The sequence below is a fragment of the Harpia harpyja genome, chromosome 11, assembly GCF_026419915.1.
Source record: "Harpia harpyja isolate bHarHar1 chromosome 11, bHarHar1 primary haplotype, whole genome shotgun sequence".
NCBI classification, from domain to species: domain Eukaryota; kingdom Metazoa; phylum Chordata; class Aves; order Accipitriformes; family Accipitridae; genus Harpia; species Harpia harpyja.
The window spans coordinates 33269056-33291495 of NC_068950.1; the positions used below are offsets into that span (position 1 = coordinate 33269056).

General features: G+C 47.6%; 1 protein-coding gene across 14 annotated transcripts in view; it reads left to right on the forward strand.

The window, feature by feature from the left end:
- Positions 1-22440, forward strand: part of SZT2 (SZT2 subunit of KICSTOR complex) — a 60567-nt gene that overhangs the window by 4265 nt on the left and 33862 nt on the right. For 10 of the 14 annotated variants that reach the window (XR_008237334.1, XR_008237335.1, XM_052802558.1 and 7 more), the window contains exons 6-24: positions 1123-1282; positions 1729-1835; positions 2027-2297; positions 3309-3479; positions 8863-9094; positions 9769-9898; positions 11183-11325; positions 11952-12104; positions 12446-12560; positions 15160-15365; positions 16206-16430; positions 16852-16930; positions 17296-17393; positions 17642-17810; positions 18288-18402; positions 20401-20514; positions 21006-21203; positions 21323-21435; positions 21914-22055. Coding sequence is in view for 12 of the 14 variants with exons in the window: in XM_052802558.1 (XP_052658518.1) it covers positions 1123-1282; positions 1729-1835; positions 2027-2297; positions 3309-3479; positions 8863-9094; positions 9769-9898; positions 11183-11325; positions 11952-12104; positions 12446-12560; positions 15160-15365; positions 16206-16430; positions 16852-16930; positions 17296-17393; positions 17642-17810; positions 18288-18402; positions 20401-20514; positions 21006-21203; positions 21323-21435; positions 21914-22055 (2941 nt within the window). In the remaining 2 variants the exon portion in view is untranslated. Of the gene's footprint in view, positions 1-1122; positions 1283-1728; positions 1836-2026; positions 2298-3308; positions 3480-8862; positions 9095-9131; positions 9317-9768; positions 9899-11182; positions 11326-11951; positions 12105-12445; positions 12561-15159; positions 15366-16205; positions 16431-16851; positions 16931-17295; positions 17394-17641; positions 17811-18287; positions 18403-20400; positions 20515-21005; positions 21204-21322; positions 21436-21913; positions 22056-22440 lie in introns of those variants that run through there. The other 4 variants (XM_052802563.1, XM_052802569.1, XM_052802570.1 and 1 more) reach the window with 2 other exon arrangements.

Genomic DNA, 22440 nt, shown 5'->3' on the forward strand with positions numbered 1-22440 from the left:
TGGTGTTCTTGTAGTGCCTTGTATTCATTCCTGCTTGCTACATTATTTCTCTCGTGCTAAACTATCCTATAACTTCTTCCATGCAAATGGGGGAAAGAGACGCACTAGGAGGCCAGAGGGACTGGCGAGTCCTGCCACAGGCTGTGGGGTGGAGGTGGGAGGCCCCAGGGGAAGGGCAGGGACTGAAACTTTTTTTACTTTTGAAGTTGTATGAGCTGTATCATTATCAACAGGTGCCTGAATTTAGGCATCTGGCAAATTAAAGTGATGGATAGTCAGGTTTTTTGCTCACAGCCACAGACTGCTCCCATTTGTGCAGAATAAAAGTTTGGTTAGTTCTAATTTTCTTTTCCCAGCTCCAATCATCCTTAAGTTTGCAGGGAAGGGTCTTGCCCATTCTCTGTATTAGCAGTGAAAATGAAGCAATAGTTTATTACAGGGTTGAACTGCCAGAGCCTTCTGGAGATGAGGTGATTATGAATGCAGTAGGTTCCTCACCAGTGTAATTATACAAATTTTAGTCTTTGCCTGGGGGATATTTTTCATAGAAGATGCAGGAGAAGCCTCCCTGCATTTGCTTATATCAGTGTTGCGTAACAAGTGCTGTTTGAACAGAGTTAAACGTATAGGCGCTAGACTTTGTCCTTACGAGGCTTCTTAGCCCCTCTGCTGCAGTGCTTCATAAGTGAGACACTGCTGTCTGCCTCCCCAGCGTTTCTGGGCTTTACTTGAGTAGCTGCTGAATAGCTGCAGCTTCTACTAAATGACAAGCAGAAGAAGAGTTATTCACCATCTCTTTAAGTGGGAACTGCTTTGCTCTGCAGAGGAGCTTAAGTGACCCCAAAGTCGCTTAAGGATGTGAGCAATCAGTTTATAATAAAGCTCTGGGCATGTTGTCCCCTTCCTTCACCCCCGAGCAGCCTTGCCCAGCTGTTCTAAGGGGCCTAAGTGACCAGGACTCTGAGAACATCTGGAAATTAAAGCTAGAAGTGGAGTCTGCTGAAGTGCTCCAGGGCTGTGGTACCATGGGGCTGCTAGACTGAAGGCTGTTTGGGAGAGTGAGAACTAGAGCTAGGCTGAAGTCTGCCCATGGGGCCTTGTGGTTTTTTTTTACTTTTCCAGGTAGATTTGTCACCCCTGAGCCAAGAGAGCCCTAGTGATGTGCAGGAGTCATCTGGGAGGAAGCCCAGCGTGTCTGTTGTCACTGCCGATGTTGGCCTTGTCAGCATGGTCCGGCAGGGGATCCTAGCACTGCAGCTGCTGCCCTCCAACTCCAGCGCAGGTTGGCTTCATCCTCTGGGTTAAGGTTTGCCTAGTTGTTTGCGAAGGGTTGTATTCCTCCTGCTTTAGGCTGAGATTAATTTTATAGGGGATGAAATTTCAACAGCAGCTTTTGCTCTGCACTCTGTGGGCAAATTGTGGTGGTGGGAATGGGGAGGACAACACTGCGCCGCATGCCATGTGTCAGCATTAGGGAGTTTGTGAGGAAGCACAGCTGTGACACTTGCTCAGGACAACCCAGGCTGTGCAGAGCTGTGCCCTGCCTCAGTGTTTTGCTTTACCTAGTTGGGAAGTTTGCCAGCACCAGAGTGCCTCGGAAGCTCTAAACCAACGCCAGGATTTTCCTTTCTACTTCTGCCCCGCCTAAATTTTCTCTCTGGTGGATATACTGGGAGGGTGGTAGCTGGTTGAGATGGAAGGTGCACTAAGATACTGCCTTGTTTACAGGTATAATAATAATTACGGATGGTGTGACTAGTGTCCCTGATGTGGCTGTGTGCGAGACTTTACTCAACCAGCTCCGCAGTGGCACAGTGGCCTGCTCCTTTGTACAGGTATGTCTGCCATTAGCAGGGAGTGTGGGGGCTGCTGCCTGCCAGAGGGAGAAAGGTGGGTTGCCGTCGGTGGCATTGACCTCCAGAGGGGAAGAGGGGACTTTGCTGTCTGTTTAAGGCCTGTACCAGTCCTCTGCCTTGTCCTCAGCACTGCTGTACTCTTTCAAGTATGTTCTTCATCCATCCCATAGGTGGGCGGTGTCTACTCATACGATTGCAGCTTTGGCCACGTTCCCAATGTGGAACTGATGAAATTCATTGCCATGGCCACTTTTGGTGCTTACCTCTCCACGTGCCCTGAGCTGGATCCCCTGAGCCTGGATCTGAATGCGTATCACAAGGCATTTCTGCTATACTCCTTTCTGCGTACTGGGGAGTCCCTGAATCCAGAATACTACTGCGGTGAGGAACGTGCATGTCTTCCTTCCAGCAGATGGATGTCTTACAGCACCTGTCTTTGGGGTGACTCCCCCAGGCTTTATTATGCCGATGCTCTCCCTTGTCCCCTCTGGGCCATGCCTCTTGTAGGCTCTGGGCACTATTGGGCCATGCAGCCTCATCTGTGACTCCCCTCCTGGTTCCAGGAATTGGGTGGATCAGGAAAAACTAATGTCCCGTTTTGCACCGTTCCCTTTTCTGTGGACTTCACTCAGCAAACTGCAGTTAGGCCCGCTGTGTTGGAACTTGGAGGGGGTGAGAAGCTCTCGTCCGACCTTTCCTGCACACTGGCTAGCTTGCAGATGGGGACGTTCTGGAGAGCTTGTCCTAATCGGGCTTGCAGATGGCAGTTTGGATTGAAAAACTAGACCCCTGACAACCGTCTCAAATGTCTCTCTTGGTTGTTCTTATTTTGTGAATGTTAGTGACTGAGAGTATGCCAGGAGAGATTAGTTACCAGTAAAACGTGGCAACACCCTTTCATGCCCTGGTGATAAGCTGGTACCATCTGCGCTTTCTGTAACTTGGCAGCAGAAGCCACATACAGTGACAAGTTTGAAGAGAGCTGGCCTGGGACTTGGAAATGTTGCATCTTAAAAAGATCAGGTGTTAGTGGTTTAAACTCAAGGCTTCCACATCCTGATACCTTTTAGAAAGCACCTGGGAATTCAAGGTTTTCCAGGGAAAGGGGTAAAGCCCAAAAGCTTGCTGTGCGACTGTTGCAACAGCTGTGCAGTTTCTGCCTGTCTAGGCTAAATGTGTAACTCCAGTGCGTGCCTTGTCACAAAGGCTGTCCCAGAGAAAGCAAGGCTTGGCACCCCACCCTGCCCCTCTCCCAGGCCTCTTGATGCTAGTGAACCTGTTTGCTGCATTGCAGAATCGGGAGTGGGTGTAAGTGGTGCTTGAAGAATGTACTGTTCTTCAGGCCAGCGAGTGTTCCTGGCAGCTTTTGTAAAGCACTTTGGGAGGGCTGTTGCTGTAGGATGAGGAGCAGGGGAGTTGATCCCTTACAAACCCCATCTCTGCTGTTTGCAGTGTCCCAGCACAGACTGTTCAATGAGCATCTGGTGTCTGCAAGCAGCAACCCTGCTCTGGCGATGAGGAGGAAGAAGCACACAGAGAAGGAGGTGCACGCTGACCTTGTGAGCATTGTCTCAGTCCGGCTGCGCGAGGGCTACAGCATCCGTGAGGTTAACATCACGAAAGGTGACTGTGTTGCGTTGGGGGCTGCAGGCTCAGATAGGACTCTGTTCTCAACTGTTTAGAGGAAAGTGCAGGGTCTGCCATCTCAGCAGAGTGGCTGGTATTGTGGAGGAAGGAGCCATTTTCTCCAAATAAGTTTGTTTTCGTGAATAATTTCCTGATGCAGGACTGTCCAATATTGTTGTGCAGTAGTGCACTTGCCAGGCTCATCCTCTGTGTCTGTAAGTGCCTGGGAAGGGACAGACAGACTGTGACCCTTTGCATCTTGGAAATGAGTTCCCACAATTGCAGGCAACCTAGTGACAGAACTTGGGGTTTTTTACTTTTCTGGGATTTCCTCTGTATTTCTCCTTTTTTCATCCCTTTCTAGTCCTTTGTCAGATGCACTCCAAAATACTAACACAAAGTTGAGCCCTTTGGTACAACAGATTTAATGCCTCCAAACTGCAGTCTTCCAATGGAAGAAATTGGGGGAAATGAGGATATTGGTAGGTGAAAATGCCAGATCAGTCAGGACCATGACCAATACTAGAAGAACATAAAACCATCCAGTGGTCCTGTTCTCTCATCTGACTTGCTAGAGATCATGGCACCTGGAGTGTGGGAACTAGCTGCTGACTAGGGACCTTGAGGGGTTTGAGTATCCCAAGAAGTACCAGTAAACCCTACCTAACTTTCCATCTCCAGCTGTGACTAGTGGTAGTGCCTTAACTGAAGGGGAGGTTAAAAAAATCCAAATGCAAGTTATGAATTGCAAGCAAGAGAAGAACTTATTCTTGACCATCACAATGATCGGCAGAAAGCCTGGAGGATGGGATTCTTAAAACACAGCATAAACGTGTACAACACATGGTGATCCAGTGTCTTCACTATTCTTTTGGGGATATTAGCACACAGAATATGTTTTATATCAGAAAATTAAAGTCTGTGATATAACTCCAAAATCGTTCCAAACTTGCCATATGATGTTTTCTCTGAATTTACTGTGGTCTGCCTTAAAACCATTTAAGTATCTTATGCCACTACTCTGCTTGGAAGATTGTCCCAGAGCTTCATTGCTCTTTCTCTAGCTTCCTTTCTAAACTTGCTCAGATCAAATTAGACCTGTGTGACTTTATTATCGTTAATTAAGTTTATCCTCCTTCTCTGGCATTGCACAAATGTATTTAAGAACAATGCCTTTCTCCCCATAACCTCCCTTTTGGCAGGTTAAGCAAGCCAGTGTTTCAGCCTCCTTTTGTAAGGGCAGGCTTTCTCTTGTTTATTCTTCTTAATGGCACTTTTTTTTTTCCCCTCGACTGTTTGCTTTTCACAGTTTGGTCTCATATTTCTTGAAACAGTTGATAAGTGTTGCAAATGTGGTTTTATCAGTGCCTGGTTCAGTAATGCTAATACTTCCCTGCTTCTGAAGTAAAATACCATATCTGATAGACCAGGAATCACATGAGCTTTCTCCATGCTTGCATTGCATTGTTAGTCCAGAAATCCCTGCATCTTTCACACACCTTTGATTCCAACTGATGAGTCCTTAGGGGTGTTTTATTGGTTGTTGTTTGTTTAGTAGTCTCTAAATGTGCTGTTCTTCACATAATGGTACTCTTAAGTTCATCTCTGATGACTGGGATGATGATGACTGGGAATTGCAGTTCTTTTGGCTTGACGCTTCTTACAAACAATGGATCTTAACCAGCTTTTTGGGGAAGGTTGCTAACAATCATATTAGATGGGATAATTTCTAAAGTTGGTCTTCCAGGAATATCCCTAATTTCTTGTTTCAGGAGTTTCCTATTAAAAGTAAGAATCTGCTAAGGTTACTGTTGAGACAGCTCTTCTAGTAATGTCTGCAGGTTGCTTTCCCTAATCTCCTGTAGGTGTGGCATGAGATACTTCCCTTATATCCAGGCAGATTAGGTCTATTGCATTCTCCTTGTCTAGGTATGTCTATGAAACAGTCTGACAAGTCAGTTCCTGTCCAAGCTGGGCTCAGTATTGTGTCTTTTATCCTTCTGTGCACCAGTTCATTTACAGCTTGGACAGCGCTGGAGAAAGAGCATTTCTTTAATCTGGCAGCAACGGTGAAATGCTCTTGGTGACTCTGAAGCCCTATATAGAAATGCTGGAAGAGGTAGCAGGTGTGAATCATTCAAAAAGCAATCAGACAAGTTCATGTTGTACCTTTTTGCACAAAAGTGTAGCTACAACCTCTGGCTCAGGATATCATAAAGCAGCAAATTCCTGAACTCTGGAGGAGTGTATCAGAAATATCACCACAAGTTCACCATGCCCTCTAGGTATCTTCCTGCTGCCTTTTAGCCCTTGGAATGCTAAATGGATTGGTCTTCCGTTTTTACAAGAGCAGAGAGCAGAAGAGCAGCTGCACTGGATCAGAATTACCTTCTGTGGTGAGTAGCTATAGGCAGGTGCACAGGGAGGAGTAAGAATAGGGTAAATATACACAATACCTCCTTTCTCCTTTCCTTTTTTCTTCCCTTTGAGCTTTCTCTAGCTCTTTGCAGCTCAGGGGCTCCCTGAGCCAGAAATGCTTTCTGTGTATTTTGATGGAGTTTTTTTAGAAGGAATTTAAAAATTAAATGCCTGAGCTATCAAAAATACAGTGTGTATTTTCTATGCCAGCCTTTGGAATAGTAGCAGATAATGTTACTTATACTTTGGAAAGGCTAAATGCTCAGGGGAGTTGCTGGCTGTGATCAGAAAAATGGTTGAACTAACATCTTAAAGTAGCATTTACAAAAGATCAAGACATTTAGACATTCAGTACTGCCTCTGCTACGGAAAAGCATGTTTGGCTAATCAGGGCTCTCTGGGTCATTCTGTAGAGAAGTTTATAACAAAGAACAGTTAATTAACCTGGATTGCCAAAAGCTTTTGCCAAAACTTGCAGACTAAAGCTGCTGAGGAGCCAGCTGGCTGTGAAGCAAGAGGAAAGAGTGCAGTTGTGGACTTTGACACTGTCGCTTTTCTGCTTCACTTTGCCAAGGGCAAAATAGAGTAAATAGCTAGCTTTGTCCTTAGAGTTGCCTGGAGAGGTTGTTTGTGATATTTATAAGTGCCCCGGTTACCCTCACTATTTGATTTTAGATATTTAGGCATTTAGAAGGCTACTATGGTTAGTTAGGAATGCAGAAGTGCTTGCAAAAGGGGGAGGATTAGAAGGTATGGAAGGGAGAGAAGCTGTGTCTGAGCAGCTGTAGGGCCATGGTGTATAATGGAGCTCAGCTCCTCTCCTGTTTCTTTCTGGGATGATGTCAGAGGATTGCCCTCTGTAACAAAAAAAAAAATTCTCACTGACCATTTGGTGTTGCTGTGTGTTGAGGAGAGCCTGGAGGACATTTTTCAAAACCTCATCTTCCCCTGTGAATCAATACAGCACCAAAAATAGCTGGGCACAAGCTGGCTAGTGAGAATGGCTGTTCTCAGTGTCAGAAACTGGGAAGATGAAGTGAGTTTTCTAAAAAACAGAGCTGGACTGTATGAAAGAAATCAAAGCAGCAAAAGCTTGTTAGCTATAAAGTCAAGAACCAGAAATAGATTGCTTTGCAGTAAGAACAAGCTAAAGATTCATCTAGGTATGACTTCAAACTAAGCAAATATTTTGCCTGGTTTTAGTTTTGCTTGTGTTGGATCGTAGGAGTGAAGCCAGGATGACTAATGGAAACACAGGTGGAAGTAGGAAATATTTTCATTCATGATCTAGGCAAAAAATGTAGGAATTTACTGATGTTTGCTGTTGAAGAAGTAGAAATGCTTTGTTATGAGAACCAAAATATTGTGCAGGAAGCAGTGGACGAGCACTAAAGCAATAAGAGTGACATGACAGTATGAAATGGAAAGAGACAAATTTATAAATTCTTGCTCTCTGATAAACCAGACAATCTTCGTATGGAAACAACAGATGGTACAACCCTGGCAAATGTATTTATAGTAATGCAAAGCACCCATTGTGGAAAATATTAGTGACCTTAAGTAAAATCCTAGTAATCCCTCAGATCAAATACAGGTGAAATATTGTATACACCTTTGATTATCTTTGTTCAGGAAAGATGAATTCTTGAGGTGCAGGAAGGTCTGGGACTGTTAAGGGGAATGGATATTCTGTCATAGGCTGATGACTATGGCCTGGTTTAACCTGCACAATAACAGCTGAAACTAGGAAAGGATTTCTTCCCCTATTGCACACTCCTTGTCAATGTTATGGAAATGAAGCTTCTCAGAAGAAAAATAATTTAATCAAAAGAACAACCAAGCATGAATTTGGCACGTATTCTGGAAGGTTTCTTCCAAACGTTGACGGGGGAAGAGTACTCTGAGGGAGCCTCCCATCAGGGACCATGGGAGCAAAAAGCAAGATGGCTTTAAAATGGAGTGTAATCAGCCTGTGAAGGGGATGGCACAATGTGCCTATGACAGCAGCAAATGCAACTCTGCAGGAAACATAGGATCCAGGCTGATGACCTGTTCGGATGGTTTCCAGCACATCCAATCACTTATCTCACAAATGCTGCAAGTCCGGTGAACTATAGAGCAGGCTGGACATCAGAATAGATGATTGAGCAGTTGAAACAGCAGCATGGCACTGTTATAGAAAGTCACGTGTTTCTCTGGGTTGTTTCAGTACAAATACACATGCACAGTCAGCAGGAGTGTGACGGTTTTCTGCTCTTCCGGCTCAGTGAGGCTTGCTGTCAGGTGTTTGTGTTAATCTTGCTAGAGATGCAATGGCTCGCTTAAAGAAAAAGGTAAAAAAGTACAGTTTGAAGAATGGGTGAATATTCATTCTTAACTTCTTAACTTTGGGAGAGAAGAGAGTAAGCATGGTGAGAAGCTTTTGATGCTTGAAGTTCTAGATTGCATGAAGTACTGTCTGTGCAGGAAGAACATGAAGTTTAATTCAAGAATTGGGCCTCACCTTCCAGTTTGTTTATGATCTGGGCCCATCATGTCCAAATGTCCATGTTTCTGCAATGGGATAGATTAACTCTGCAGAGTGCAGATGAGAAAACTTTATATGGCTTAAAGGCCCTGCTCATCTGTGCAAAGCAACAGTTTTCCTGGAAACAAAGGTGAGGCTGTGAAGAAGAGAGCCCATTGCAAATGTCAGCACCTCCTCCAAGTTCAGTTGCCTTCTCTAGTGTAGATACTACATATACATTTAAAGAACTGTTCACCAAATACTACTGTGTAAGCAAAGCCTCCCTCTGTTGGGGAGGAGAGAGAATGGCTTCAGCTAGAGCAAACAGTTGTTGGATTACTTTGTCCTCCTCATAGCGATCAAACAATCTCACAGTACCCAGGAGCCCCTGGTGAGAGAGAAAGCTCAGATGTGTATCAAACAAGCACTTGAACTTATTCCTCTGCTCTCATGCAGGTGGGTCTCAGCTGGAGGTGAAACTAGTGCTGCTTTGGAAGCATAACATGAGGATAGAGTACTTAGCTGTGACACCCTGGCCCCTGGACCCATCAAAGCGCAGCACATGGGTGGAGGTAACGATGGAGGGAAGCTATGACATCTTGCATGACATCAGTTGCACCATGAGGAAGCCTATCACCAGTCTGTACCGCACTACAGTCATCCGGCGCTTCTGGAACACCTTGCAGAGGTGAGCCAGACTACCACCAGCAGTTTCCAGTGTCCGATGTAACCAAGAAATTCCTTCCTTGGCATGCTGAGGCATGGGTTATGCAGGTGGCCGTCCCAACCCAGGGTCCCAAAGGAATGTGCTCGGAGGAAGAGGCATGACTGGCAACAAGCTTGCTGTCTAGCCAAGAAGAAGACTCAAACTGGCCTATGACCTAGTCTGTAAGATTGCTTCATGGTGAAGGTATTGCTGCCCCTCAGTCCTGATCCTGTGATGCATATCTTAACTCTGACTGCCATCCCATGGAGGAGGTGTGTTCTTACAGCACAGCCTTGCAGCTGTGCTGCATGATCACACTGGGAGCAACACCTCATGTCTCTAGGCCTGAAGGGCCGGCCTGTGGGTTATAACCATTTCCTGGCCAGGGTAACTGTTACTCCCTGCTATTCGGCAGATTCCTTTTCTAGCACTTCATTCCCAACTCTGATCATCCTCCTTATATATTAGGCTGTTAAACTAGAATTTAATATGCTATCTGCAATCAGGCTTTGAATCCCAGCATTGCCCTAGAAAGCTATGTTGGTGTAGATGGGCTCCCAGTACATCAGGAGTGCTGTGTGTGCAGGCGCTGGGCTGACTGGGGCAGCAAAGGGGAGAGTGTGGGCTTTTGTGGCTAACTGCCTCCTCTCTTTCAGCATCAACCAGACAGATCAGATGTTGGTTCATCTGCAGTCTTTTGACACAGTCCCAGAACACTTCACCATTCCTGAGAGCACCAAGAATGGGGTGCCCCTCTTCTACATCCCCCCAGGCTCCACCACTCCGGTATGTTCCCTCTCCTATTTAATGTGGGGATAGGATGTCCCTCCTGCCTATTCTGTCTTGCACCAGGGGATGCTGAATACCAACAGGCAACCCAAGATCTTCTGTAACTCTCAGGCTTCATCTCTTGCTCTTTGTCCTGCTCAGTAACAGAGGTCAGGTGCAATGCAGTGCCTGCGCACATCCCATCCCATACTTTTTCCCCTCTGAGACATCACCCTATGTCTTTATTGCTGCAGCTACACCTCTAAGCCCCACACCAAATCTCCTAAGTGTGCTGTGAAGCCTTGTCCTGTAGTGATGTGATGCGTGAGACTGATGGGGAGGCTGACACACTTATTTTTACCGTGCTTGTTCAGTGAATACCTCATATGGGTGGAGTTGCTGCTGGCAGTCTTGTGTCCTGGTGATGTAGCTCAGCACTGCCAGGCGAAGATATAGGATGTGCTGAATAGTTGTTGTTTAATAGGCTCATTGCTCTGAGCACTCATGTGGAAGGTGCAAGAGAGTTACTTGTCATCTGCACAGCAGAAACTAAACAAAATATGAGCTAATAGTTTCCACTGCAAAATTCAAACTCATTGAAGCTCACTGAGCAGAAGTGCTAGCATATTATCTGTTCCCTGCTAGCAGTGTCCTTGTCATTGGTAGAAGATGACTAGCAGATATCAAAGCTAGGGGAGCTTTAAGAGAACTATCCCTTTAATTTTATTGCATAAGCCCTTCTCTTCTTTAGGTTTGCCTAGTAAATTTTCACTGTGTAGGGTTGCATATCCCACAGTATATCTGGAGCATCCCATCTTATGGCTAACCACCACTTTACTTCTGTGTCAGCAGAGTTGCTATAGTTCGTGGAATCACAGTGTTACCATACAAACGTGTTAGTGTTGCCCAATGCCACCCATTGCTGGTACCCTACTTGCATGAGCACTCTCAGACAAGTTATCTCAGTGTTTAATTGCTCTGCTGACACAAGCCATATATCCCCCTCTCAATCAGAAAGCACACCATTACATATGCCATCTTTTCCATGGTTGATTTACTTGATGCTAAGTAGTTAAATTCCTAATTAACTTGACATTTCAGGAACCTAATTTATTTTTGCTTACGTTGTACTGCCTGTTTCAATGTGAACGCACTTAGTTATATTGCTTAGAGGCAGTTACTGAAAGCCAGGGATGTGGCTAGCCTTCTAGGCCTACACAGCTCAGCCGCTAGAGAAATTCCTGCTCTTTCTGGGTGGAACCAGACAGTTTCTTGCTGAATATTGCCCTGTCATTTTCTCAGGTGCTGTCCCTGCAGCACAGTGGGTCTGACTCGAGCCATTCCCAGTTTGCCTCCTACTGGAAGCCTATCCTTTCCATGGATGCCAACTTCTGGCAGAGGTGGCTGCACATGCATCGTATAGTCCTCCTTCTGGAGCATGACACGTATGTAACTGGCAGGGCTGAGCTCACGTGCACAGTGTGGGCCAGCCTGGGAAAGCAGGGCATCCAGTTCAGTCCAGTTGCAGAGCTGCAGCTGTCTTGCAGGTGCTTATGGCCAAGGGAAGGGCCTCACTATTGGGACCTGGTGGATGGTGAAGGCTCATTTATCTGAGAGGGACTGTGGGTTGGGAAGCCATCTTTGTCAAGAGGGGGACTGTTCTTAGCAGCATAAGTTGTTTCTCAAGTCCCTCTTGGGTTTAGATTTCCTGATTGCAGGGGGTGTAGACCATCCAGTTGGAGCTATCCTACATGTTTTTGTTTGCTGCTGGAAAACATCTTCCCCCAAAACATTGCTTTTCTGAGGCTGATCCTAGTTGCAGACTTTTGTGAATAATAGCCACATATTGCATGGAGGGAGATAGAAACAATGCAAGGTGGAGAGCAGGATCCCTGTGCGCTCAGGGAGTGTGGCTCTTGCTGACAGGCACAAGCAGGCGAGGTGCTTGAATATTGGCTGCTGTGGAGGACGAAGGCTGATGTACCAGTCAGAGAAAGAGTTGGAATGGATGTAGCAAAGTCTGGGAAGAAGAGAAACTGGTTTTTAAATTACTTTCTGCCACACTCTGCAGGCCTGTGCCCAAGCACCTGCACACGCCGGGCAACAATGGCCGCTACAGCACCATCCAGTGCCGCATCTCTCACTCGGCGCTCACCTCCTTGCTGCGGGACTGGAGCAGCTTTGTGCTGGTGGAGGGCTACTCCTACGTCAAACTGATACACAGGTGAGTGGCTCTGAAGCAGTCCTGTGGGGGGAATTGGGCATACAGCCAGACCAAAGACCCAGTTAGACCCATAGACTGTGATGGGCCAGAAGCAGATGTCTAGAGGAGAAGATAAGAGCAAGACAAGCGGGTGTGAAACCCTGCGTATTCTGAACCGTTGCCACTGCAGCCTAGAGGGAGAGGGAAGCCAGCTGGGGGGGTTCTGCATGCTAGAACTGACATGTGTTGCTGCCAAGTTGTGTGGGCTCTTGAGCTTGGTGGAGCAGGCCTCCACTTGGTCTGACACGACAGAGCAGGAAGATCTGTGCTATTTCAGCCCTGTCTTAATCCCTTCTCCCTAGCTCTGAAGATCCCACACCTTCCTCGTTTTATGTGGTGCGGATCATCTCCAAAGCTCCCTGCATGGTTCTCCGGTTGGGGTTCCCCATTGGCACACCTGCACAGGCCAGGAACAAGGTGAGAGCTGCCTGGCTGGTTCCTGGGGTAGGAGCAGAGCAAGGAGTTCTGGATGTGGAAGTGGTGGGTAGATCACAGGCAACACTGTGGGCAGGTATCCTCTAATAACTAACTACTACGTTAAGGCTTAGATGGGTGTGAATTTACTGTAACAGAAAGGGACAGTTTGGACAAAGCTTTCTGTGTTAAGTCTGTGAAAGAACTAAACCCAAAGACTCGAAGATCAATAGAATAGCTGGTCACATGAATGTTTTTCCCACTGCTTAATTCAACTGTGGGGCTTGAAATGACTCAAAGGTTATCTAGTCTACCGTTTTGACCAAAGCACAATCAATACTGTCTGTCAGGAACAGCAGATACTTGTTTGAGTCATCTGTAAAGACCTCTGTGATTGATGTACTACATGTTCTCTAGGCTATCTGCTTCAGTAGGTGGTGAATTACATATGTATATTGTATCATTTGGGCAAGGAGGAGTTAGTTAAAGTGCAAACAGTGCCCTGCATGAGCAGTACAGGGAGAGAAAAAAATGTAATACCTAGAAAATGTTTTAAAGAGATGCAAGTCTGCTAGACAGACTTTTAATAACCTCTTTGTACCAAAAGAAATGGGCTGCCCTAGTCAGATGCAGAAGGTGGGGTTACTGTCTGAACTGTTTCTCCAGCTAAAATGGCTGAGACAAGTGTAAGTGTTCCTAGGTAAAACAGTAAGTATGAGAAAGATGTCCTGCTATTAAGCTGTGTGAACCTTTTGTTATAAACAAGGTTTATCATTAAACCTTGATCTTTTGTCTTCATGAAAGAAATCTTTGGTTTGTCTCACTTAGCTTTAGTGTTAGATTAGTTTGAGGAGAAGTTGACAAATATGGGAAGGACCATCTCTTTCTGAGATAATGAACACACATAACACTAGATGCTCTGGCACTCTGGAGGATCTGCTCTTCGTGTCTTCAGGGGATTCAGGCTTTGGGTACTGGTTGCTGGGCCAACACGTGGGCTGGTAATGCCAAGTGACAGGTTTTATGAAGCAGTTCCCTCTGGCAGGTGTAAATTAATACCTGTCTCATGAAGAAGGTGTGAGACAGGCACCATACCCTGCAGCTCTGGGCAAGCTCCAGATCATTGCAGCAGGAGCTGTATGTAGATCATAAATTGTATCATGCACAATTATTTTTTTTTTAATTTTTTTTTTGCCTGCCATAGGGCTGATTAGTTACCCAGTGTGGAAGATGGCAGTAGAACTTAGCCTGCCTTGTTTAAGGGGAAGGGTTTTTTGTGTTGAGCTATTCAAATTTCCAGTGTTTAAGGGAAGGAAAGCACCTGATACAGTCTGACTTTCAGAAGGCTTTTGGTGAGACTCCATATAGGGCACAACTGTAAAACTCGAGTAGGATTGGAGCGTCATAAAACAGAAACTGACTTAGGGAACAAGGCAAGGAAATGGAAAAAGTACTCTGTTCTCATCAAAGCAGAAGCTGTTTGTGGTTTTCCGCATCTTTTTACTAGTCAAAGGGTAGGGAACTCATCTGCAGATAGGTAGCAGGTAGTGAGCTGGGAAAATCTGCAGGTGGCACAAAGCTATTTGGTTTTCTCTGCCCTTTCAACCTATGTGCTTTGTGGACACTTAAGCAGCACGATGGTGGCTGGAAGACAGTATCGATAACTGCAAAACAGTGCGCCTTGGATTTGGGAGCTTGAACACCATCAGTGATTCTGTGTTGTCAGTATGAAACCATGAAGTGGACCCAAGTGGCATCATAGTGCAGAAAAGAGCTCAGCTTAATGTTTGGGTTTGGGGACACTCCTTTCCTTGAAAAAGACATAATAATGATGGGGAAAATTGCTGAAATAATTAGTGTTGAGGAGCAATGGAGAGCTGCTGTTCTCCTGTTTGCCTACAATGGTAATGGAAATTAAAATGAGTTGAACAAAGATCATGAAAAGAAACCCAACCATGGACATTTCAAAGAAAACACTGGGGCATTGTGGGGATCAGATGCTGCTGTGGGTAGAACCATATTCAGAGCTGCTAAAAACTAAAAGGAGTAATCAGGAAGTCGTTTTGAAAGTATCTTGGAAAAAATTAGCCTAAAAAAATAACCTAAGCTCTTGAAACCTTTTACCATAAAGGTTTGAGACATGAACGTGATAGTAGGGGAACACATCAGCTGTGGGAACAGTCTGGCTCTGTCTTATATGTACTAGTTTACATTTACTGTAGGCTGTTGAGGAGAGGAGGAGGGGAGCAATGACAGTCGGTACTCAGACTGCTTCTGTGGAGGAGCTGGCATGCAATTAATTTGTTTTTCATCAAAGTTATGGAAAGTGATTTCTTCAGCCTTGAAACCGTCTTTGGGATTTTTTGGACCTTTCTTTTGCTTTTAAAGGTATTTGTAGTTGTTAAAATGTGGACCTAAGAGACATCTTATCTTGGTCTTGCTAGTGCCTCAGAGGTAAAATGGCCTTTAACTCCTGCTCATCTGTATATTCAAGGAGTGTTCTATTCCTTTTAGTCAAGCTCTTGTTCTGGAAACTTACTTTGAATAGCTTATGTCTCCAGACAAAGGTGGTCACGTTTGCCTTTTGCTTTTGCCATGACAGATAGTGGAGGAGTTACGGGACCGAATCTTGCAGCTGCGCTTTCCCCACAGGGTCCAGAGCAAGGAGGCAACTCCAAAAGCAAAGAGGAAAATGTTTGGCAGTAGTTCTCCCTCCAAGTCTCCACCTGTGGCTGGGGCCCAGTCAGCCCTCTCAGACAGACCCTGCCTCGTTGTGCTGCACAAACCGTTGGAGAAGCTACTCATCAGGTAGTGATGGAGATCCAGGCCATCAGCACAGCCTCCCTGCCCTGGGAAGTGGGAGAGAGGAGGGTCTGTGGATGGTGCTGCCAGTTGCAGGATGCCAGTGCTGTGAAGCTGGTGCTTGTTGGGCTGGGTTTGGGTTGTGTGGCTGGGAATGGCAGCTGTAGTCTGGGAGGGCTGTGACTTGCAGTAGGGGGTGTTGCTGGACAGGCAGATTTCATCATAGAATCATAGAATGGTTTGGGTTGGAAGGGACCTTAAAGTCATCTAGTTCCAACCCCCTTCCATGAGCAGGGACACCTTCCACTACACCAGGTTGCTCAAAGCCCCATCCAACCTGGCCTTGAACACTTCCAGGGATGGGCCATCCACAAGCTCTCTGGGCAGCCTGTTCCAGTGCCTCACCACCCTCCCAGTGAAGAACTTCTTTTTTTATATCTAAATCTACCCTCTTCCAGTTTAAAGCCATTACACCTTGTCCTATCACTACACGCCCATGTAAAAAGTCCTTCTGCAGCTTTCTTGTGGGCCCCCTTTAGGTACTGGAAGGCTGCTATAAGGTCTCCCCGGAGCCTTCTTTTCTGCAGGCTGAATAACCCCAACTCTCTCAGCCTGCCTTCACAGGAGAGGTGCTCCAGCCCTCCAGATTTGTTACTCCTAACTAATACGATGCAGAAGTAAATTTAGTTACTGTTCTCTGAGCAGGATCCTATGCTGGGCTAGCCATGTTCTGCTGCTGGAGGGCTCTGTCCTGGGTCCACCAAGCAGGCTGTGAATCCAGCCAGCTCTGGTCTTGAGCAGAGCATTCTTTCCACCTCAGTGAGCCACACCTCTGCCCTCTCCTAGGTATGAGAAGCTGCCTTCTGACTATCGAGTTCCCTTCATTCTCAACCTGGAGCATCCCCCAGTGTCTGGCCCGCTCACTATGGTGGCCAATCGCACTGCCTCTTCCACCCTGGCCTCACTGTCCCGCTACTTCTATCACCAGCGTTGGATCTGGAGTGTCCAGTCGGGGCTGGCACCGGCTGTGCCCATCACTGCTGTAGCCCAACTCCTTTCCACACTCACAGAGTAAGTTGCACACCTGAAGGGTGGGCTTTCTCCAGCTAGTCCTGGGGATGCAGAGAAAGCGGGGTGGGTCTGAGGCCTTATTATAGGCAACAGTTGAAGCTGCTGTGCAGAGGGTTTTGGTCCTGTGCACAGCTTCTAGAGCTACTTGGGCCAGTGCTTTACCCAGTTCTGCAGCTGCAGTTGAGGAAAAGGAGAGTCCTGGAAAACATACAAAAGGGCAAGAGGTGTTACTGTGCCCAGAGTATGCTGATCTTCACACAGACTGTCCTGTGCAAAGTGTCACATCTCCCCATTCTCTGTGTGTAGCTCCCTGTCTTGGGAAGGAAGGTGTTTTGGGGTGAAGGGTACAGTCAGTCTTGTATTTAAGGCTCATAGTATGGGTAGAGAAGGCTTCCATGTCTGACTGCCTCTCTGTTGCCAGGGTTCGTCTGTCAGAGGGTTTCCACTTTGCATCCAGTGGGGATGGAATTATCAACATGGTGCTGGAGCTGCCCATACAGGTGAGCCTGAGTGCTGCAGCATGGACACAATCCGTCTTTGCTTCTTCTGAGATGGATTCACCTTCCTGTGATGGGATTTCCCATCCACTTCTAGCACACACATATTGACATATACAGGGAGACCTGCCTCCTCCCCTGAAGTAAAGCAGCTTGTGGGTTTGGCATTTTCCTGTCATCATCTGCAGTTAGAGAGCTGCTTTGCTGGTAGGGACATGCTGTGCTGGAGGAGTTCTTGGGGCTGGGACAGGCTCCCTTTCTCCACTGCTGCTAGTGGTGCTGGGTGATGGTGCTGTGTTGTGTAGGGGGGCACTGGGTAGGCATGGGCTGTTGCTGCTGGTCAGGCTCATGCAGTGTTTCCCCTCCAGATTGATGGCTCCAGTGAGAGCAGCAGTGGCAGGGAGAAGCACACCTGTGTCGTCCAATACATCCTCTTCCCACCCCACTCCACCTCCACCAAGGACAGGTGAGGCTGTTGCCCTGCTCCCAGGGAGGTCTAGCAGCAGAGTCACAGCTCCAGACTTGCCCTTTGTGGGCAGTGTGGGAAGGAGGGAGTGCATCATCTAGTACAGACAAGTAGCTGTCGTGGATTGATCACGAGTTAGCTGGGGCTTTGCCTGCAAACCTAGGGTTTGTGTGGCTGCTCTCACAGCTCTGAGAGGAGCTACTGGCTCTGTGCCATTTCACGGGACTTGCTTTATGTCTTTCCTCCAGCTTTTCCACAGATGATGACAATGATACGGAGGTAGAGGCCATTGAGGTGGACACAGAACTGAACCTGGTCACTGAGTGCTGGGTAGAGCCACAGAGCGGCCATGTCCACAGTACTGCTGAGAATTGGAAGCACCTCCATGGCTTGCCCTACCAGAAAATACCTAAAGCGGTGAGTCCCTGAAGGTGTAGGGGCATGGGCTCCTTTGTGGAGGGAGAAGGGTTTATTGCAAGTGCACTGCAACACTGCAGGTGGATTACTGAGGGCCAGAAGAGATGGGAATGCTGTTAAAAGAGCATAAGATTTCTAAAAGAGGAACTGGGCTACTGGACAGGAAAGGTTTCTGGATTGCAAGGCAGTGGATGCAATACTGCTCTGGGATAGGTGGGAAAATACAAATTACTTTAAGAGCCATTCTGTTGGAGGGGAGCAAGCTGGACCTGAGGTGGGATTGCAGGCAGTACTACCAATGTATCTTCTGAACAAGGCAAAAAGAGGCTAAAGGGCTGGTGGAGAAGGAGGGAGCAATGAGGGCAGGTCAAGTGATGGGGTTATGGGTGTTTCCTCCTCTTGCTTTTAGACTGTTTTATACTGCTTTTGGGGTAATAATTCTGCTGCATACAGTTGAGCCTTGACTGCTTATTGCAGCTCTATCCCCGGGACCTTGCGTGCATTGCCACCATGCTGACCTTTGAGTACATCAGCCAGTTGTGCCAGAACAAGGAGTGGGTCTGCCCTCCTTCAGACACCAAAGCTACTGAAGGTGAGTCCAGAATGTATGTCCTAGCAGGCTTGATGGAGCAAGAGGCAGCTAGGCCCTGAATGTCTCAGGGCCCGTTAGAGGTTTCTGGAAGGTGGAACAGGTGTTTTGACAATGACTTTATAGACTTTGATGGCTGTGGGTCACTTTGTGGCACTTGCGCTAAGCTGCCAGAGAAATGGCTTCATCCTGGGAAGGCCAAAAAAGCATTGAGGCTTTCTGCCCAGGCTGAAGAGGTGACTGGGTGACCCTGCTTGAGCAGGGGGGTTGCAGAGGTCCTTTCCAACCTCAACCATTCTGTAATTCTGTGAGGGGCTGACTTATGGAGCAGAAGGAAGATGAGCTCACCTATACAGTGATGGGCAGGGTATGCCCGGGCAGATGGTTGTACAGAAGTTGTAAATGATGTGAAGGAAGAGCTCTTCTGTTCTCATTTACAAGACACGGTTTCCAGAGCAGTTTGTGGGACACTTGCTTTCTGGTGGACCTGTTCATCTCTGGACCCTCTGTGAATGCTCCATTAGCCCACTGTCGTGGTTTAACCCCAGCCAGCAACTAAGCACCACGCAGCTCCTCGCTCACTTGCCCCCTGCTTCCAGTGGGATGGGGGAGACAATCGGAAAAAAACTAAAACTTGTGGGTTTTAGTTTAATAGAACAGAAAAGAAGAAACTAATAATGATAATGATGATAACACTAATAAAATGACAACAGTAATAATAAAAGGAGTGGTGCACAATGCAATTGCTCACCACCCGTCAACTGATGCCCAGTTAGTCCCTGAGTGGTGGTCCCCCTGCCCCCATTCCCCCCAGTTTATATACTAAACATGACATCACATGGTATGGAATACCCCTTTGACCAGTTTGGGTCAACTGTCCTGGCTGTGTCCCCTCCCAAACTTCTTGTGTCCCTCCAGTCTTCTTGCTGGCTGGGCACGAGAAGCTGAAAAATCCTTGACTTTCGACTGAACGTTACTTAGCAACAACTGAAAACATCAGTGTTACCAACATTCTTCTCATACCAAACTCAAAACATAGCACTATACCAGCTACTAGGAAGACAATTAACTGTATCCCAGCTGAAATCAGGACACCCACAAAGATAGGGAAGGGGACCTTAGGAGGTCTGATCTGTCCTCTTCCTTAAGGATAGGATTGTGTATCTGGTCTGACATGATTAACATAGTTCATTGAGAACTCCAGGAGTATGTGGGGCGTTTACCCTTGCCAGGCAATCTGTTCCAGAACCTCACAGTTTTTGCTTTCTTGTCACTAGTTCACCCCATCCTAGATCTTTTGTTTACTTGTCGTGCAGGGAATAACACAGCAGATATTGGGTGGGTTTGAGGGAGCTGGGATCATCCCAAAGGCTGAGTGCAGGACCTGAGGGAACCCTACTGGATCATATCACTGGCCCTGTGGGAGGGGAAGAGGGCCAGGAAAGCTCAGGGCCTGAAGGGCAGAGACTCCTTCCTGAGGAGGAGGACATGAGACACCTGCAGGGATGTGCAGAGCCTGCCCAATAGGACATCTCTCCCAAGAGCAGGGGAGTCCTTGTCCCTGACTACGCTAGTAATTCAGGCTGCCTCTGGCTCCCAGTGTGGTCATTGCTCTCCAGCAGTGTTACCTGCAACACTGATGTTCAGTTTTTGTCCCCTGGCAGCTCTGGGCCTGAGCTGTGTAAGGCCTTGTGGTGGCTCCCTGACTCCCTTTGTATGAACGTGGCAATAAGCCCAGGGGACTCTTAAAGCGAGGTACCTCTCTCTCTGTAGGTAGCTCACAACCTGCTGCAGCCTCCAGCAGGCTTTGCCCTTTCCACACATTCATTCCTTGTATCCCTCTGTTCTTCTAAGCAGAGGGAGTTGGAGCAGTGTTGCTGTGTAGCTTTACTTGTGCTACCTGCACTTCATTTAGCACTGGCACCATGTGTGCAGAGGTGCCCTGGGAGGCAGGGCTGTGTGTTGCCCACAGGGATGTTACATTCCCAGTTCTTGTTGCAGATCCAGACATGGGGGCTGGTTTTCGAGTGCATGAGATCCCATTCCAGTTCAACCTCATGAAGCTGTTGCCCAGGTGCCAGCAGGTTGAAATGTTCTTCCTAATGCTGACAAAAGGTAGGTGCCTTTTCACCACCTGCCTCCTCTTGTCCTCCCTCCATGGCTACAGGCACCCTGCTCTGTGTGTGTCTCCCTGGCCAGCAGGCATGTGAGAGCTGCCATGCCTCTTTCAGCAGCTCAGTGCTGTTCTTCCCATCTCTGCAGCCCCAGGGCTGTCCAGGTATATTGCTGTCTTTCTTCGGATGATAATTTTAGAAGAGTTGCTTTTGAAAACATTAAACTTGGACTGTTGCTCTGTGGTGTTGGTTTCTTGTCTGTAGCCCCAAACATCTCCAGAACAGTTACAGTAGCAGGGTGAGTCAGTGCAGGGTAGCTAATGATGCTGGAACTCCAGGGCTTCCTCCACACCCTCCAAGGCAGAGGTGCTGGGGGAAACTCCTGGCTGTGTGGAAGTGTCACTTTGCAAAAGGCTGTCTCCTGGGGGCCTGGGCAGGTGGTGGCTGTGGAGATGCTGTCTCTGAAGCTGCCGTGGTTCTGTTTTGGAGCAGAGAATGAGGAGGTGACCAAGGACTCTTCGTTTGTGCCCAATGAAATGCTACTAAACCTCTTCCATGGCTGCCTGCAGCATGACCTCAGTGACCGGGAGATCCCCATGGCTGATGCTGATCATGTGGCTTTCATGGAGCAGGTTCTGCAACGGGATCGTGATGGCCATCAACCCCCCTTCACACTCCCTGTGATCAGAGGTAAGGGCCAGGAACATGGCAGCAGTGACACCGGGAGCTGGAGTGTTTCAGCAACCTTGCCTTCAAGTCTCTTCCTCAGCTGGTCTTTCTCAGGTTGGTTTCTCTGTGCTCCATTTCAGAAGAAATGCTGAAAGCCTCTGGGACCCTGGAGCAGCAGGATGCTTCTGCATCCTATCATCTTGTTGGCAGCAATGGCACCAGGGATATGACTGGCTCCACAAGTACTCTGCAGGTACTGGTATGCTGCTGTCTTTCTCCTAAGCCCCCTCTGAAGGCAAGGCAGCAGCTGTTGAAGAGCAGGAGAATTAATAGAAGGGTTGAGAAGAGATTGAAAGGCTGGTGTTTTCTCCATGCTTGGCAGCAGTTTAAGCTGTAGCCTGTAGCTGAAGTCAAGCAGGAATCTGGTAGGTGTGTGGATAGTTGCACTCACCATGGGCCCAGCCTGTTACAGCAGCACTGATGCTGTGCCGCAGATTGCTCAGAAACCATGGGCAATCACTGCCTGGAGGTCAGAACTGGCCCCAGCAAACTTGGCTAAGTGTTTCCTGGAGCCAGGCTGCTCTCAGAGTGGTGCAGGGGGTGGCCAGAGTGATTTCAGCGCTGTGCCAACCAGCAGTTATGGAGGAACTTGTTCTGTGTGGTTGCTACCTTCCTTGAGGTAGGCCTGTGCCATGTGCTATGAGCTTATCCAGCTTCTGCTCTTTCATCAGAGCCTTGGCAACACAGAGCTGCCTGAGGATGACGTGACCCTGAGTGACACAACGGGGCCCTTTCCCCCACAATGGCGATGTTATGCCAAGCTGGTCAACCCGCAGCATGTGTTCCTGACCTTTCTGCCAGCCACCTTCTCAGGTGAGGCCACCTGTTGTGGGGAGCGAGAGGAGGTAGCAGTCCCAAGCACCTTCTCAGGAAAACAGCAAAAGCAGAATCAGCTCTGGTAGGATGGAGAGAAAATTGAACAGCAGAGTCTAGACCCAGTCTTTTTGCACCATATGGCCAGGAATAGAGTAGTGCAAAGTGCTGAATGTCTTGCTCTTCTCTCCTTGGGCATGGTGCTGCCTGCGTAGTGTTTTCGGGCAGGGGATGTGGCTTTGAGTGGTTTGCTGGTTGCAACCACTGGACGGTTTTCCCAGTAGGGTTGTTAATGAATGGAGTAGGGATACTGCTAATGGGATGGTCTGGGAGAGTCCCCGCTTCTGAGCATTGGCATTGGTCTGGCTTCCACTGAGCTGCTGGT